Source organism: Cyrtonyx montezumae, unplaced genomic scaffold, assembly GCF_038088225.1.
Source record: "Cyrtonyx montezumae isolate F1298 unplaced genomic scaffold, pur_monq_1.0 scaffold_17, whole genome shotgun sequence".
Lineage (NCBI taxonomy): Eukaryota > Metazoa > Chordata > Aves > Galliformes > Odontophoridae > Cyrtonyx > Cyrtonyx montezumae.
Genome location: NW_027071903.1, coordinates 15,510,758 through 15,526,871, shown reverse-complemented (window position 1 = coordinate 15,526,871; position 16,114 = coordinate 15,510,758). Strand labels below are relative to the sequence as shown.

At 45.7% G+C, this 16,114-nt stretch overlaps 1 protein-coding gene across 6 annotated transcripts in view; it reads left to right on the top strand.

Moving 5' to 3' along the window:
- WDR59 (WD repeat domain 59) overlaps positions 1–16,114 on the top strand; it is a 48,449-nt gene that overhangs the window by 365 nt on the left and 31,970 nt on the right. For 5 of the 6 annotated variants that reach the window (XR_010622007.1, XR_010622008.1, XM_065733455.1 and 2 more), the window contains exons 2-9: positions 3,505–3,554; positions 5,410–5,545; positions 8,908–8,993; positions 9,854–9,934; positions 11,902–11,939; positions 13,960–14,048; positions 14,937–15,053; positions 15,998–16,075. Coding sequence is in view for 4 of the 6 variants with exons in the window: in XM_065733455.1 (XP_065589527.1) it covers positions 3,505–3,554; positions 5,410–5,545; positions 8,908–8,993; positions 9,854–9,934; positions 11,902–11,939; positions 13,960–14,048; positions 14,937–15,053; positions 15,998–16,075 (675 nt within the window). In the remaining 2 variants the exon portion in view is untranslated. Of the gene's footprint in view, positions 1–2,482; positions 3,416–3,504; positions 3,555–5,409; positions 5,546–8,907; positions 8,994–9,853; positions 9,935–11,901; positions 11,940–13,959; positions 14,049–14,936; positions 15,054–15,997; positions 16,076–16,114 lie in introns of those variants that run through there. The other variant, XM_065733456.1, reaches the window with a different exon arrangement.

Sequence of the window (16,114 nt, the reverse complement as noted above, 5' to 3'; positions counted from 1 at the left end):
TGTGAGCAGGCCGAACAGGAGATGTTCCCACTTCCCACACCCCTCTCTTCATTCCTTCTCTGAGACCATCGCAGCTCCTTTGCTGGTTCCAATGGAGTTGTTTGGTATAGTGTGATCAGCAGGAATAACAGGTTTGGGCTTAAATAACAGAGGAGTCAGCCCTTGCTTTGTGTATGCAGGTTGCAGCAGAGCTCCCTTCAGGCTCTGCTTGTGTGCTCTCTTAGAAACTGTTGAAGAAAAGCGTTTTGTCGTGATATTTCCAATTCTCCCACCGGGCTGAGTCTGGTGGGTGGACTTAGGAAACAAGAAATAGCTCTGCAGTCATCTTCTGTTCATGCTCATATCCTAAATTGTTGCCCGCTCTGTGTCCACTGTTCCCAGCCAGGCCCCTAAACCGTGCACCCTGCATCCAGCCTGCCCTCTGTGAGCCAACAGAGCTTGTCAGCTCTGCACTGAAAAGCTTGACTTTCCTCCTGGTTGAAACACATAAAGCCATCCTGTCGGTGAGGATTTGCTCTCAGGAAGCTCAGATGTGAAGGTTCTTCCTCCCAGATCGCAGATTCAAATTACATCTGGCTCAGGAGATAGGTGCCTCGTGATTTGATCGCTTATTCATAATGACTTGCATGTGGGAGCGGAGGGGGGAAGAACAGGTGTTTGAACCCTCTGCAGCAGTTGGTTGCAGTCTTGCTGGGGTGCTGGTGCATACCTTAGCAGGGGGCTGACTGCTGGTGTTTTGGTTGCTTCAGTTTACTCTGCTGTGATCCTTCTGACCCACCTGTGCTCTCGTATGAAACCAGAGAGCTGCAGTGTCCAGGGCTGCTCGGCTGCTTGTTTCAGGATGAACTTATGTATGTCTTTGGGTTTGAGTTGTTGTTTGTTTTTTTTCAGGAGCCTGCAGATAGGAAACCTGAGCTTGAGAAACTGAAACACCTCAGCTGTTAACTCCTGTACAGACCTTGAGTTCTGCCTGGTGGCTGTGCTTTCTCCAACAATCCTACCCCAAAACCAACATAACTCTAAATTTAGAGTCAAAGATGAGATGACTGCAAGTACTGCAGTAACCTTTATTTTCTGTGCCAGAGTATTATGTGAAGGCTACAGCACCCAACCAGCAACACTTTGAGCTGAAAATGGTAGGGTAGCTTGGGGCCAGTATTGGCTACAGGTGGCATCTTGTTTTTTTTACAAACTGATGGAGATGGTAGTCAGTGCTTTTCTGAGATGTGACCCGTGGGCTCTCCTCAGGCTGTCTGTGCTATAAGCATATGGCTTATCACTTTCAGCTGCAAACCACTCATAGCAGCTCGCTGTGAGAAGTGAAGTCAGCTACACAGGTGACAGGTTGCTGAGAATTTGCAGCTCTTGAAGGCCCTGGCAAATCAGGTTGGTCTGTTGTACTTCAGGTGAAGAAAGATAACAAGGCTAGATTCAAAATTTATGTAAGATCAGGTATGAAAAGGTTGTCTTGCAGGAATCAGGTGTGATCCCACAGTCAGCTTTGAAATTTTGAGGTTTTGCTTGGGCTGTGGGCTCAGAGGTGGTTTTCAGATGTGCTTATTCAGAGAACTGGTACTCATAAACCAATTTTAGCTAGTCCAATTGTTTTAGGATAAAGTAACAGTTACAGGTTGGTTTGTTTCCTTGTAGCTTCCCCCTTCTGGAAAGTTGTGCTGTGAAGCCTGGCATGTCAATATGCAGAGCACATCAAATGTGTCTGACAGCTGCTTGGTTTTTTTGTTTTTTTTTCCCTGTTGTCTAGATAAGAGACTGTAATATTGTATGGAAGAACTTGCCATAAAATGACTTTATTTGTGACCCAAACAGTAGCAACCTGACACGTGAAGGCTTTTACTTCATTCTAATTAGTCATTACATCTTAAGATGTTCAGAATCTGGAAAAACTGTTTACCAACGTTCATTATTAAACACAATTTATAAGGATTTATGAGATTCTGATGCCAACACTAGAGAAATAAACTTGTATACAAAGTGATCGATCACTTTAAATTGACTGGTGCTTTTTCATTTTGGGGAAAGATGGCCAAATCTGTGTGAAATACGGTGGCTGATGGGCACTTCATTACATGAGAAAGCTCTGGTTCCAGTAATGGTTCCAGGAATCCTCATTCTAATTCATCACAGGAGAAATATGCATCATCTGGGAAACCTTCCTTCTCCTGTGTGTTTTTTTTTTTTTATTTAATAACCCACATTATTATTTTGGAATGCAATGGAAAATCTAGGAAGCTTATCTTGTTACCATTTAGAGATTGAGAAACTGGCTGCTTATTTGGAATCTTAGTTTTAGGATGTGGAAAACTAGATTTGCTGCCTAGGAAAGTACCAGATGTGGTGACGTTTTTTCTGGTGGAGTATAGATACAGCTCTTCTCCTTGTGGTCCTCTGTTCTCCAGCAAAGAACAACCCCATGGTGCTGCTGTCTCTCCTCAGGGCACTTGCAAGCAGGTGATGTGACCTTCCTCCTGCACTGGGCAGTTTGCAGAATGACCAGAAAAACTGTGTTTTTATGGTGGTTAATCTGGCAGCTTTGACTGAAATGCAGCAGGATTGCCATAGTGCCTGATTTTTAGGGCTCCTTGTAAGTAGCAGCTGTGGGATGTCCCAGAGTCTTGTTGAATCCGTGCTCAACGTACTTGGCAGCAGCAGCAGAGACATGCTCAGCCTTCAGAGTTAGCTTTGAAGATGACAGCAGTGAGTTTGAAGAATGTGGGGCATGTTCTGTTTTTGCACTGAGAACGCTTAAAACTGCTTTGAAGACGTATCTGTGTTTATGGGACGAACTGCTTGGCTTTTCAAGTCAAATTTTCCTTTATTCTGTTGGCAAGTAAATGAGATCATCATCCAATTCCATTCTGAACAAAGAGAACGTGATGATGTTCAAACAGTTTTTTGTGCTGGTTGGTTTTTTTCTTGTTTTTTTTTTTTTTTCTCGTGGTGCTTAAGTTCTCTCTTAGCCTCCTGCATAAGGAGTAAATGATGCCTCTCAGCCATCCCTTGTTTGGAGACCAACCATATGTAAATGGCTGCACTTTTATCTCCTTGTACATATGTAATTAAATCTGGCCCTGCAACAGGAGAGAGGCTGAGAAAGCCCCCTGAGCAGAAGCAGAGATTGATTAATAAGGATTATGTGAGATTGCTGATTGAAAGGCAGCAGCAGCGATTGCCAGAGCAGAGAGAATAAAGCAAGTGCTTGAAATGGTGTTTGCTACGTCTTGTCTTCAATTTGCTCTAAAAAGGAATATTTTCTGTATGCTGTCGGGCATCCCAGAACTGACTGCTGTATCCTGTCACCCATCTGTGATCCTTTAAGGGATGTTGCTTCTACTGACCCTGAGAGATCTCAGTTTTGACTCTTAGAACAGTTTATGCCTTGAAGATAAACTTGCAGGTTTTCATGCTCCTCCCCAAAGCTGTATGTTTGACTAAGAAGCCGACCTGACAGGTGTAATTTAGTCTTGTTCTGTTTGTCTTTAACAGGCAACTGCTATGTCAGTGGACTGCCTGGGACAGCATGCAGTACTCTCAGGGTGAGTGTGACAATCCCCATTAGAATTATATGACAATCACTTCCATAAGCCAAATCAGCAACCTTCAGGCTGACCTCAGCTGAAGGGCTGATGAATTGTTTTGGAAAGGTGCAGCTGAATTCTTTTCAAGGCTTCACAGAGGGGATTCTGGGGAACATTTCCAGTGGGATGCAGAGTTTAAAGCCAGTAACAACAACAAAATAAAATGCTGCTATGGCTTTATTGATATATGCTTTTCCAAATCTGCTGTGGGAGATGGAGCATCAGAAAGCACTGTTTGGGTTCTGCTTGAAATATAGATTGCCATTCGCTTAAGAGGAAATTTGCCCCAAGACTCCCATGGTGTGCTTGATGAGAGGAGCTTGGCTCCTGTCACTGACCTATTACTTCATAGATACAGTGCAGGCTTGTAAAGAGCCAAGCACCTCCTGCCTTGGTTTTGTCAGGCTTATTTTCTAGCCTCTGCTTTCCCATTTCCCTTTACATAATTCACCATTGTCACCTCCATCCATGAGGTATTAGCAGAGCTGATCTGACAGTAATGTATTCCTGTGCATGCTAGTTTCTTTGCCTTACGTCTCTCTACCTTTGATAAATCAGCTGTAGGACTTGCAGTGGGATATAAGTGGAACACCAAGGGATTGTTCTTGCTTTGCACTGCTTGTGGCTTGCTACTGAGGACGTGTGGTTCTGCCAACAGAAGCTTCACACCATGCAGAGCCCTGGCCCTTTGTCCAGCAGCTGTGCACACACAGGAACAGCAGCTGAATGCTGGTTTGGGTCTAACTTCATATCTCTTCCTCGCACCCACAGTTTCAGGTTTCTTTGGTCCAGCAGTGAGCTGAGGGCAGTCTGTCTGCTATTTGTTGTCAGGACTATCTGTTTTTCCAAATTCTCCAGCAGTCATTCAGGATTTGCCTCCTTTCTTCTAAAGCTGCACAGGAGCCTCAGAGGCCTCAGCAGCCTCGCTCCTCTGAGCAGGGAGCCCTGTCCAGGGGACTTAGTTCTAGAAAGGCAACAGAGGTGTTCTCTGTTCTTCCTCTTGGGAGAATTCAGTGCTCAGAGCAGCTGTATGCTCACCACACAGCTGACACGTGATGCTGATGTGGTTAATCATATACGGTTCCATATATTTTGGTACTGGCCTTCAATTAGGGCTCAGCGAGCTCACAGTTACTTCTGGGAGGTTTATCTTGTTTGAGAAATGAATCACACCGCAAATGGAATATTGCACCTAGCTTATGGGGAGTTGGCTGTGTCCAGCAGGAAGTAGAGCTTGGGTTCAGCAGCACTCAGACACCTCTCTTCTGCATATAGTTAGCTCAAGTCAGTAGTATAACCATAGCAGTGCAGCATCTACCCGCATTCGTACACTGATGCAGCTGAGCTAGCTCTGTGCAGCTGTGTTTGTACTGCCTGCAGAACCAACCCTCCAGACACTGTGGTGTGAAAACCCTCACTCCCTTTTGTTAGGGCTCAGATCAGCCTCTACAGGGCGAAGCTCTGTGCTCTCAGCTTCAGCTACTCCCCCTCTGCTGTTGCAGTAGTCCAGCAGAGCGTATCTGTATGTCTTTGCACTGTTTCCCAGTGCTTGCTGTTGTGTGCTGTTTATCTGAAGCTTTCTGTAGTCTGAGCTGCCTGTTGCATTTGCAGATTCTGTCTAATTTCAGTGTTTTCACTTTATTATTGTTTTTCTAAACGTTGTCCTTTCAGAATTGTTATCAAAACTAGCCTTCTCAGGAAGGTGCTTTCACGCATCTTGTGAAGTCTGCCCTTGGTGCCCCTCTGCTCCGTGTGAGCTCGGGGTTTTGAGATGAGCCCTGTGCCACGCAACCTCTGTGTCTGTGCCTTGCAGCCGCCGCTTCCTCTACATAGTCAATCTGGATGCACCAAACGAGGGCCACCGAAAGATCTCCCGACAGAGCAAGTGGGACATCGGGGCGGTGCAGTGGAACCCGCACGACAGCTACGCGCACTATTTTGCAGCTTCGGTGAGTCCACCCATTTAAAAGCAGCAGAGTGCATACTGTTCCCCAGTTTTTTGTGGGTGGAGCTGACGTCGGCATGCCTCTGCAGGTCACACAGCAAGATGAAGGCCTGGTTCTGATTTACTGCTGGTGAGGTGAGGTATTTGGCTTGCTGGTTCTCAGTGATTGGTCAGTGCTGAATCTAGTTTTGGTTTCTTGTCTTCTATAAAGCACCTTGCCAGATAAATCAGGCATCCAAACGTTCCTTTTCTGGAAGGAAGGAAGGAAGGAAGGAAGGGGGAGGAGTTGCTCTGTTTCTAACCTCCATTCTGTTATGAGATTTGTGCACTTATTGAATTTCTTGTTCTGTGCTGTTTTGTTTTCACCTCCCTGCTTTCCTGGTGGGATGTGGTGCACCAGGCAGTCTGTAAATAGCACGAGTCAATACTGGCTCACCACTGTAACAATCTGGGCTTGTAAGGCAGGGACCAGGTCAGAAGGACTTTTTATTAAATGTATGGAGAGGTAAATCAGCTGTTGTGAAGAGGCATTGGTGCAGGCCATGTTTAAACAGTGCTGATCTAGAGGCCACCTGAGACTCGAGTGCAGTTCTTAGCTCTGATCTCTGACTGTGGTGCTTTGTAGCTTGTTCACATAGCACACTCAGCTGCCAGCAGCAGCCTTTGCTGCAGCCCTGGGGCTCACATCTACTGGCTTTAGCTGGATGCAGACTATTGTCACAGTGAGGTATGTTTGCTGGGCTGCTTCTATAGATGAGTCCTCAAATAGGTAGAGTGGGGAGGTTTCATCTATTATTTTGTGAAATCTTAGTTGAAGATTATTTTTGTTCTTTTTCTTTCTGGGAATAGCTATTATTGAAATTAAAGATTGTCTGTAAAGTGGACCAGTGTTGCAAGTTAGCAGCCTTTATTGGTTTGCCCTCTGACATTCCCCAGCCCCCAGTCTCTCTCCTCCCAGCTCTGGTACACGACTGACATTGAATTTCAGGTGCCTTCAGCAGCTGTCATCTTCTAAGTGGAGGGCTAGTAAACCTTGCCAGGTGGTGTCCTTTGGTGCCACTTCTGGATACAGCCTAGGAAAAGCAAAACCAAATAAGGAATGCTCTGTGCAGGTTGTGAGTAGAGCAGGAAAGCTTCTTTTCAAACACATTGTGAAAGCAATATTCAGTGATTGGTCATCTCCAGTCTGAGCTGAGCCCTCCAGCAAATGGGAGCACACGCACATCAGGTAGGAAATCCCCAAGACAACATCGGACAGCTCTCTCATTTTGGATCAGAATCATTTCCTTATCCATCTTGCAGTTAGCTGGCTTTTTGCTGCTGATACGGTCTGGCCCTGTCCCAGGACTAGAATTTAGCCTGCCTTGTTTAGAAGTGAGAGGTGTCAGGTCTGTGTCTCAGGTCTGGAGGCAGCATGGATGTGTTTACGTAGGGCTCTACCTACAGGGGTGAAGCTGTATTGGGATGGCTAAGTTAGCTTGGGTTCAGCTCTGTGGAGGTGCACTACACTGCTTCTGGCCATCAATCCTCTGTGAGTCCTGTGCTGAGGTTGTCATATGTGAAGCCAGCTCAGGCGTACCATGTAGTGTACCTCTGCATCACTGTGGGTGGAAAGGGAGTGCAGAAGGCTTCCCTTCTGCTTGAAAAAAACTGCACTGTGTGAAGGGCAGTTCATTGGAAGTGGTGCAGTCAGAGGGGAAGCTTGTCCTTGTGCTCAGATAAGGGCTTCTCATTCTTTGGCTTATTTCCAGAAGAAATGAAACAGGTCCTCTTGCTGTGCTTGGCTCTGTCTGCCCTCTGGCTCGTATCTGGGGACTCCTAAGCCATTGTTTCAGAAATGCTATTGTTTTCCATTCTAGATCCTTGTTACTCCTATTGTGTGGTCACAAGTGCTTGAACAGGAGGGTGATGAAATTGTTGGAAGTGTATGCTGATTCTTATCAGGAGAAGCACTTTTTTGAAAGCACTTTTTATAAAAGTGCTGCTAGCAGAAGGAGCTGTCATCCTGCCAAGCCTGGTACTACAGGCAGTACTTTCTACATGAGGTATTCCTCTAAGGGCCTGTGAAACTCCTGGACGTTCTCATCTTCTAGCATCAGCTTTGGAGTCCTGGACAAATTCCATTGGGTAATTTCACTCTCCCCCTTTCAGTCCTTTCAATGAGAAAAATGCAAGCAGTTTTCCTTGCCCCAAGCTCTTCTGTAGCCCTGCTGTGAGCTATTACAGAAATGCAGTTATATTATTGCTGAGTTGGGAGGAGACCTCCCATTTCAGGGAAGGCTGGAGTGTTTTATCCGTCTGTTAGTTCAAATTCTTAAGCAGCAGCTTTGAGGTAGGAAAAAAGCAGCCATAAAATGTAAGATTTGTCTGCTCTCTATTATCTTTACCTGTCTCCTTGTACACTTGAAGATGAGAGATCAAATTTTAAAGGCCTGTTAGTTGGTTCTGTGTGGAGCCAGGAGTTGGACTTGATGGTCCTTATTGGGTCTTTCCCAACTGGGCATATTCTGTGATTCTGTTTCGTCTTCTGTTTGTGAATTTCCAGCCATAGCTCATGACCCACTGCGCTTGGTACTATGTATGTGCCCCAAAAGGTAATTTCTGTCCCAGAAAGAAGAGAACTGGCCTGGGCTGAAGTGAATTTTGAGTGGGGCAGAACCTGAACTTAAAGTACAATGGCTAGTTTCAAGTAACTGTGTGGCCATGTTTGGGGGAGGATTTATTCCTGGAATGAATGAAGAAACCCTAAATGATGTTGTCATTGATTCACTTGGTTTGCTCCTGTGGTTTACAGTTAGTGATAAGCACTTAAATCTTTTAGTTTTTCCTGAACTGGCAAAATGGAAGTACCCTTGAGGAGGTGACCCTGAAACCATTAGACTGTGCTGTTCTCATTTGGCAGCGGCCCTGATTATTGCAGAAGGGAATCAAGGGAGAGCTGAGGAGAACCAGTGGTGATCCATCATCCCCCTTGCTGAAAACTGGTCGTGAATATGAGCAGGCTGCCAGGCTGTTCCTGCAGAGAGAATTTGCCTGCCTGTTGCCCACAGTTACTACTTCTTGTTAAGAAATAAAAGTTCTGAGAACATCAGTTTATGGAATTGTTTTGCAGTGTGATTTTTTTTTTCCTGTTCTTGTTTATCTCCAATTTTAAGTGGATGTAATTGAAGTGTAGGCTTTTGAGGGGCCTTGCAGCCTTTATGTTCATCTTTGCCCTGCTTTTGGTCAAGCAAGGGCTTTGTTATTCACAGTGGGGCTGATTGCTAGCAGGGTACTTAAAGGGAAGGGAACCTGGTCATGACGTGTGAATTCATGTCCTGTCTTGTTTGCCTGGCACGGTCTCACTCTTCTTCCTTTGTATTTCAGAGCAACCAGCGAGTTGACCTGTATAAGTGGAAGGAAGGTAATGGGGAAGTTTGCACATCCTTGCAAGGACACACGCGTGTGATCAGGTGAGGAACAAGTGGTGCTGTGAACTGCTGGGTGGAAAACAGTGGGTTGTTTCGTAGCTGATGAATGGTTCAGCCCTGGCTGTATGCAGGCTCTGCTCTGAGCTTCTTTTTATTCACTGTTTCTCCTGCCCCGTCTTACTTTCCCATTTGGAGAAGATGTCAGATGTGAAGTGGCTTTCCCCAGTATATCAGTTTAGCCTTTGATAGCTTCAGTGGCATTGCCTTAGGCTACTGTCCTTGTAATGAACAGCAGCCATAATCAGGGAAACAGACAGCAGCATGCTTATTAAATTGAATCCCAGCCATATTTCTGCATGGTAGCAGCTGAGTTAAAGCAAATAATCCCAAAGATGAAGTTCAGAGTGAGTTAGTGATGCTTGGGAGATCTCTGCCTGTAGTTCTAAGGGTGCACTTAATAGCACTGTCTTACTCCAGCTGCTGACTGCAGGAAGTAATGGCAGCAAATTGAAGTGGCAGTTGTTTGGGATGACTGGAGGCTGTGTCCCAGGCGTAGCTGGTGAGCCCAACAGGGAGACATTCCAGAATGAAGGATTGATGCCAAGAATGTGTGATAACTGGGAATTCACTGGGATGGTGTGCCTTTTCCTGTGGAGGGAAGAGAACACACAGCATAGCTATAAAGTTCAGGGCTAGGAGAATGTCTCACTGGAATTTACTTAGAAGTGTTTCAGTGCTTCTTGGAATTTACCTAGAGAAATTAAGATCTTGATTTTTACTTGAAAAGTTGGAGTAGAAGTTGTGAAGTAGCTGTGAGTTTGTCGAGTAAATGTACTGAGAGATTGGACATGAGTGTTAACTATGCTTTTTTCCATTCACCTACTGTGTCTTTGCATTTGCAGTGACTTGGACTGGTCAGTGTTCGAACCAGACCTGCTGGTCACCAGTTCTGTTGACACATACATCTATATCTGGGACATCAAGTAAGAATCAGAATGCTTCTGCACCTCAAGGAAATCATTGGACTCATTTCCATAATTAGCAAATTGCACATGCTGAGGGGCACTGCTTTTAGCTGTGCTTGCAGGGCCTGCATCTACTTCTCATAGTCTCAAAGAACGGCTTCTGGTTCCCTGCTTTAAGGCCAGCTCAGAGCTGATGAACGGAAGCAGATAGGTGTGGTTAAGCAACAGGCATTCTCCTGATTGGCAGCAGTACCATCTGGCTCCCATACCTACCTACTTCAGATCTTTCCTTGGAAGCTTTTCCTGGAACCCAGGCATTTTCCTCAACTTTTTGTTTTTCGCTTTAGCTGGGTGAATGAGCATCATTTCATGGTTCTAAAGTTGTTTTCCTCTTAATGCAGAAACTGTGGCTGACTCTCCTTCAGCAGTGGGAGCAGTAGTCAGGAACCTTTTCTTGTTTGTGACTTCCCTGGATTTCTGGTGCTTTCTGTCATGAGTAATTTTGCAGTAACAGATCTGTCCAAACTCACCAATGTTAAAACCTCACATTCTCTACCTGAGAAACAAAGGGCTGGCACTGGTACTCTTGGGTTGCCTTGCTGGCCGTGCAGCACCACTGTATGACCCCTGGCAAGTCACTTTGTTCCTCTCTGCCTCCCTTGCTTAGTTATAATAGAAGGATAATTACATAACCCCACTGCACCAGAGTACCCTGAGGCTTGCTTAGCTCCTACGAAGCACTTACATCCTTGGTTAAATGGTGCTTGAGAATGACAATATATTACTAATGTGTAATTAAAAGACAGAGCGAGACAGTAACTGGTAGTTGTGTTTTTCCTGTGATGCTATCTTAGTACTGAGTTAAAAAAAAGAAAAGAGAGATCTCTGCAGACTATTGGAAGCTCTGATTTAACTCTGTTGTGCCCTTCCAGCATTTTGTCTTTGCTTTTGTCAGTTGACCAAAAATGCCAGCTCAGGTGAATTTCTGACTGGCCTGTGTCCCACATGTGCCTAGTAATGTCTCAGCTTCCTGGGGCAGTGAGATCCACGGGCTGCTGATTTCCAGCAAAGGAATGTCCTGGTGAAGCAGCTGTCTCTGATGAAGCTCTAGGGAGATAACTCTGCAGTAAGGGTAGCTGAAGTTCCTCACTTAATTTTTCATTTAAAAAAAACCACAAAGCTTTTGGATTAGTCAGAAATTCTTAGTGGGAGAGGTGCAGGTCACTCTAGAAAATGTTCTGCTTTTTAGCAACCTAGCAAGCTGAAGGCAGTATTCCTTGTTTCCAGTGGTATTTTTCATGAAAGGGTGGGTAACTTCGTGATGAGCAGTGTCAAGGGTTGAATTATTGCCTAGATTCATGTCCTAGTGGCTGCAAGTTGTCATGGTGCCACACTGGCTTACACCGCTGCAGAAATTGTTCTGTGGAGTCTTTGCAGTTGGCTTTATTTCCTATTTATTTTGTTATTGCGTCACAGACATGAAGCTTTTGCACTGAAGTCCCTGTTCCATCTGCCTTGAATCAAGGTGTGCTAGGACCTGACAAACACAGCAGTGGCTTTTGCTGAGTGTTTCAACAGCTCTGTTTGTTCCTTTTAGACTTCTGGGAAAGGCTGTTTTGTTGCATCCTACAGCAACATTTAAGTGAGCCCAGTGTTCCCTTTGCCTGCCCAGTAGCTGTGTGCCACTCTGTACACGTGTTTCTCTTCCTTCATGTCCCCTACACCTCCCTCCTAGGGCCTAACCTTGCTGCTGTGGTTTGTGGCAATAATGACTGCTGTCCTTCTGCTGGTTACCTCTTTGTTTATTCCATTTAATGTGGCATATCTCAGCCCTAGATTTACCACTTAAGTAAGCAGAAGGTGCATTAACTCTCAAGAGGCAACGATAATTTTATCGTTGTTCTGGAACAGCGTGGAGCTCACAGGGGAGGCTGGACTTGCATGGCTGTGCCATGGGTACTCACCTTATCTGTGCTGTATTTCAGAGACACCAGGAAGCCTACAGTCTCACTGTCTGCAGTGGGTAAGTACATGTGATACAGGTATGTTTAATATCTAAATTCATTGTTGCGTGCCTCTGCTGTTATCTCTCCCTTTTTCCATGCTCTGAGGCTGAACATAGTGGAACAAGGTGTCACCATGTGTGATTGTCCTATGTAGGAACAGCCCAAAAGGCTTCCATTCACAACTCCTGCTAGAGGAGCAGAATGCAGAAGGGATGTGAAATAAGGGTGAAGTGCAGAAATTTCCTTGTGCTGCTGATTTTTAGGGGTGGGAGAAAGGAACTTCTGTGTTCCTTCGCTGCCTGCCAGCCAGCTGAAGTTGTGGAGTTCGTGGCATGGAAACAGAAGGAAAGATGGACTCATTGGGGTTGTTTGAAAGGTGGAGTGAAAGACTGATGAAATTAAGGTTCCAGACCCTTAGCAGGATAGTCAAACAGCACATTTACCTTCTAAATGTGAACAGCTTCTACTCTGCTTAACCACACTGCTTGTCCTCTCTGTGTTGCTTGTCTGCATTTTCTCTTTTCTTTTTATGGTCAATTAAATCAAATGAGAACCTAAGCCACACTCCAGGCGGTGGTATCGAATGCTGCCAACTGCCTAGCATGTCCCCTGGCTAGGTGCTTCTCTGGAGCACGTTCAGTCTTCTGGCAGCTGCTGTGGTGATATGAAGATGCTTTCTATGAGCTGTAGTTGCTCTGAAAAGCCAGTTGTCATGGCTGTTGGCAGTGCCCAGTCTAGCCACCTGTGTTTCTGCCTGCTGGCAAGTGGTGTGTGTTCATCTTGACCTGGAGTGGAGCAAGGTATGGATTACAGGCAGAACATGTCCTTTTCATGATTTACTGTTCCCGGTGCTGCTGTAGTCCTCATAACATGCATTTTGTGTTCTACTGCTTAATCTCCTTTGTCTGCACATCTGCAGTGTCTCCCCCATCCCTCCCAGCTGGTAAACTTTTCAACCCACAGCACTGCAGAAACCTTTCTGAAATGGAGAAAAGCAGCAAAAGTTGTACTGAATCAGAGACAGGCAGCCCTCTATTCTGGTGCCTGGGGTGAGGTTTCATATGCCGGCTGAGCCAGCCTGGCTGCTCCCAGAGAACCTCCTTCCTGTTCAGTGCTTGTCCAGGCATTTGTGTACCCTTCAGTGAGTGGATCAACTCAATCAAGTGGCAGCTTCTTGGCAGCTCTTTACCCCTGGACTAGCTTTTTGTCAGACTGACAGGATGAATCTGCTCACTGTGCAGCAGGAGGTAGGTCGTGAAGGCATAGCAGCAAGCTGTGAGATCCGTTCAGATCTCTTATTGACATCACCTTTCTGATGGCTTAGAACGTTTGGAAAATATCAGCAGAATAAGGATGAACAGAACATGTATTTTTCTTACGATGTCTGAACAATCCACATTGACCAATTCCAGCCAACTTCTCATTTTAGGTCCTTGACTGAGTCCCTTATGATACCTAGACCATCTTGCATTTTCTTTACCATGTTGTTATGTCTGATTTGTTGGTGTGTATTTTGACAGTTTCTTAGGTTGGCCTTCTCATCCACCCAGTGTGGCCAGACACGTGGTCCACCTGTGCTACAGTCTTCTCCCATCTCTCTACTTCAGTAATAGATCCAGTATCGCTAACAGCCTGTGTGGCGTATGGTAGTACAGAGGGTGTTAGGGAGTCAGATGAATCCATCTCTGAGAACTGGGAGGTAGCTTAAATGAAAGTGGAAGGGTCTGGGGGGAGGAGTAAGGAATGTGTAGTTTTCATCAGGAAGCAGTTGCTCCATGTGAGCTAATGGGCATGAATATATGAATCCAGTGCAGCCTGTGTTACAACAAACATGCAATTGGAATATGTTTCAGTGTCTTCAGGGCACAAGCACGAAGGTGAGAAATGAGTAGTTATTCTTTTTCATGCCACTCTTCATGCTGGCTTCTGGGATCCCTTTCCTCTGAACTGCCTTTCTCATGCTAAGTGCAGCTCCAAGAACAGGTCAAGAGTGTGCTGTGCCACCTTTTAATTGCTTGTTTTTTGTTTGTGCTGCAGCTGGAGCTTCCCAGGTCAAATGGAACAAGAAGAATGCCAACTGTTTAGCAACAAGCCACGATGGGGATGTCCGAATCTGGGACAAAAGGGTGAGTTGAGGATCTCTTGAGCTGTGCGGATTCCCACCTCCCATGTGCAGGCTTCCCTCTGGTCACAGATAAATACTGTGGAAAAAATAACTGCTTTGTCTGCAGTCTTTTTTGTGGGGTGCTTTGAGCAAGGGAATCTTGAACCCAGGAGACAGAAGAGAATGTGTTCATAATATCCCTCCCCTGAAATTACTGTAGAATTGTAGAACAGTTTGGATTTAAGGGACCTTAAAGCTCATCAGTTCCAAACACCTGCTGTGGGCGGGTTGCCACCCACCAGTTCAAGGCCCAGGATTCTATCCAACTTGGACTTGAATGCCTTCAGGGATGGAGCATCCACTGCTTCTCTGGGCAGCCTGTGTCAGTGTCTCACTTGCCTCTGGGTAAAGAATTTTCCCACAGCATCTGACCTAGATCTCCCCTCTTGTAGTTTAAAAACATTCCCTCTAGTCCTGTCGCTATCTGCCCATGTAAAAAGCTTATTTTGCTTCCTTCTTAAAGTTCCCTTTAAGTACTGGAAGGCTGCAATGAAGTCTTCATGGAACCTTCTCTTCTCCAGACTGAGCAAGCCCAGTTTCCTCAACCTTTCTTTGGTAGGAGAGGTGCTCCTTCCCTCTGATCATTAATTATGCCCATTTAGACTTTGTTGCTGATCTCTTAACTGTTTTACTAAACGTAAAAGTGTGGTTCAGGGCTGCACTTGGTGTCTGTGGAATTTACCACACCTTTCACAGCCCCTTTCCTTCAGCTATTTTTATGAGCTAATACCTTCCCCTGGCAGGCGGGTGTTTTACCTCTTGTCCTTGTTAAAGTGTTTCTTCTTACACCAAAGAGCTAGACCAAATTTCAGAAGTCCTGTGCTGAGAAGGAAAATGCCTCTCCTTCCAGAAACCCAGCACTGCAGTAGAATACTTAGCAGCTCATCTCTCTAAAATCCATGGTCTGGATTGGCATCCTGACAATGAGTACACGCTGGCCACTTCCAGCCAGGACAACTCTGTCAGGGTAAGTACTGCTTCTGGGACTTTTGCCTGAGAGGTGTCGGGATGGTGGAGCAAATTCCCTTCTGCTGATGCACTGGACAGTGCTTGCCATTGGCAAGATCTGTACCTGGATCCTTATTCTGTTTTCTGGCAGCCTGTTTGAATTGGACCAGGGGTGTGCTTAACAGAATAGACACAGAGAAATTATTGCAGGATGAGTGCATGTGTGCTTGCCGCAGTGCTTTGAAGCTGAAAACAACTGCCTCTGTTGCTTGCCAGCAGTGCCTCCTTCTGAAGATGTGGAGTTGCCAGCCTCAAGCTGATTCCAGCAACTTGGTGGCAGACGTGCTCCAGCCCCTGGGGTTCTCAAACTCATGTCACATCGGGTTATCAATATGTCTGCAAGTGTTACTATGCAGAGCCTTACTTGGGGGGGAATAGTGTGCTTGGTATGTCAGCCAAATGGAATTCATTCACGTTTAGCTAAGCTCTGAGGTGAATGCAATTGATGTGTATTCTATCAAAGCAAAAGGTTTGATTCTTCCTTGCAGAATTAGTGGGAGCAGCAAGGTGGGCCTGCCTCCAGTCTGGACTGGCACGTTGGTTAGTCCAGGCCTGCAGGGTACCTTGTATCTCTGAAAGCCCAAGCAGCCTGCCTGTCTCCATGCTCTAATTACTCAAGCTGTGATCACTGTGGACATGACCCCAAGTCACTCGCTGTCTAAGAGCTGCTGCCAGATGCTGATCACTTGGTATTCATCCTTTGGGGCCGTCTCTGTTGTTAATGAATGGGGTTACTAATGATGCTGTGCGCACCCTGGCACATTTCTCACTCTGTTATATCTACAAGCAACATGGAAGACTGAAGCTTAAAAGCATGTCCAGCTGACTTGTGCCTTTGCTTGTCTTTTGATTGATGGTTTTCTTGTTTGGTGTATTGGTTTTTGTTTTGTTTTCTTTTTGAAGTTCTGGGATTACCGTCAGCCTCGGAAATACCTCAATATCCTTCCCTGCCAGGTTCCTGTCTGGAAAGCGAGATACACAGTGAGTGAGAAACACCCACCAGCCCCACTTATGCTGTGA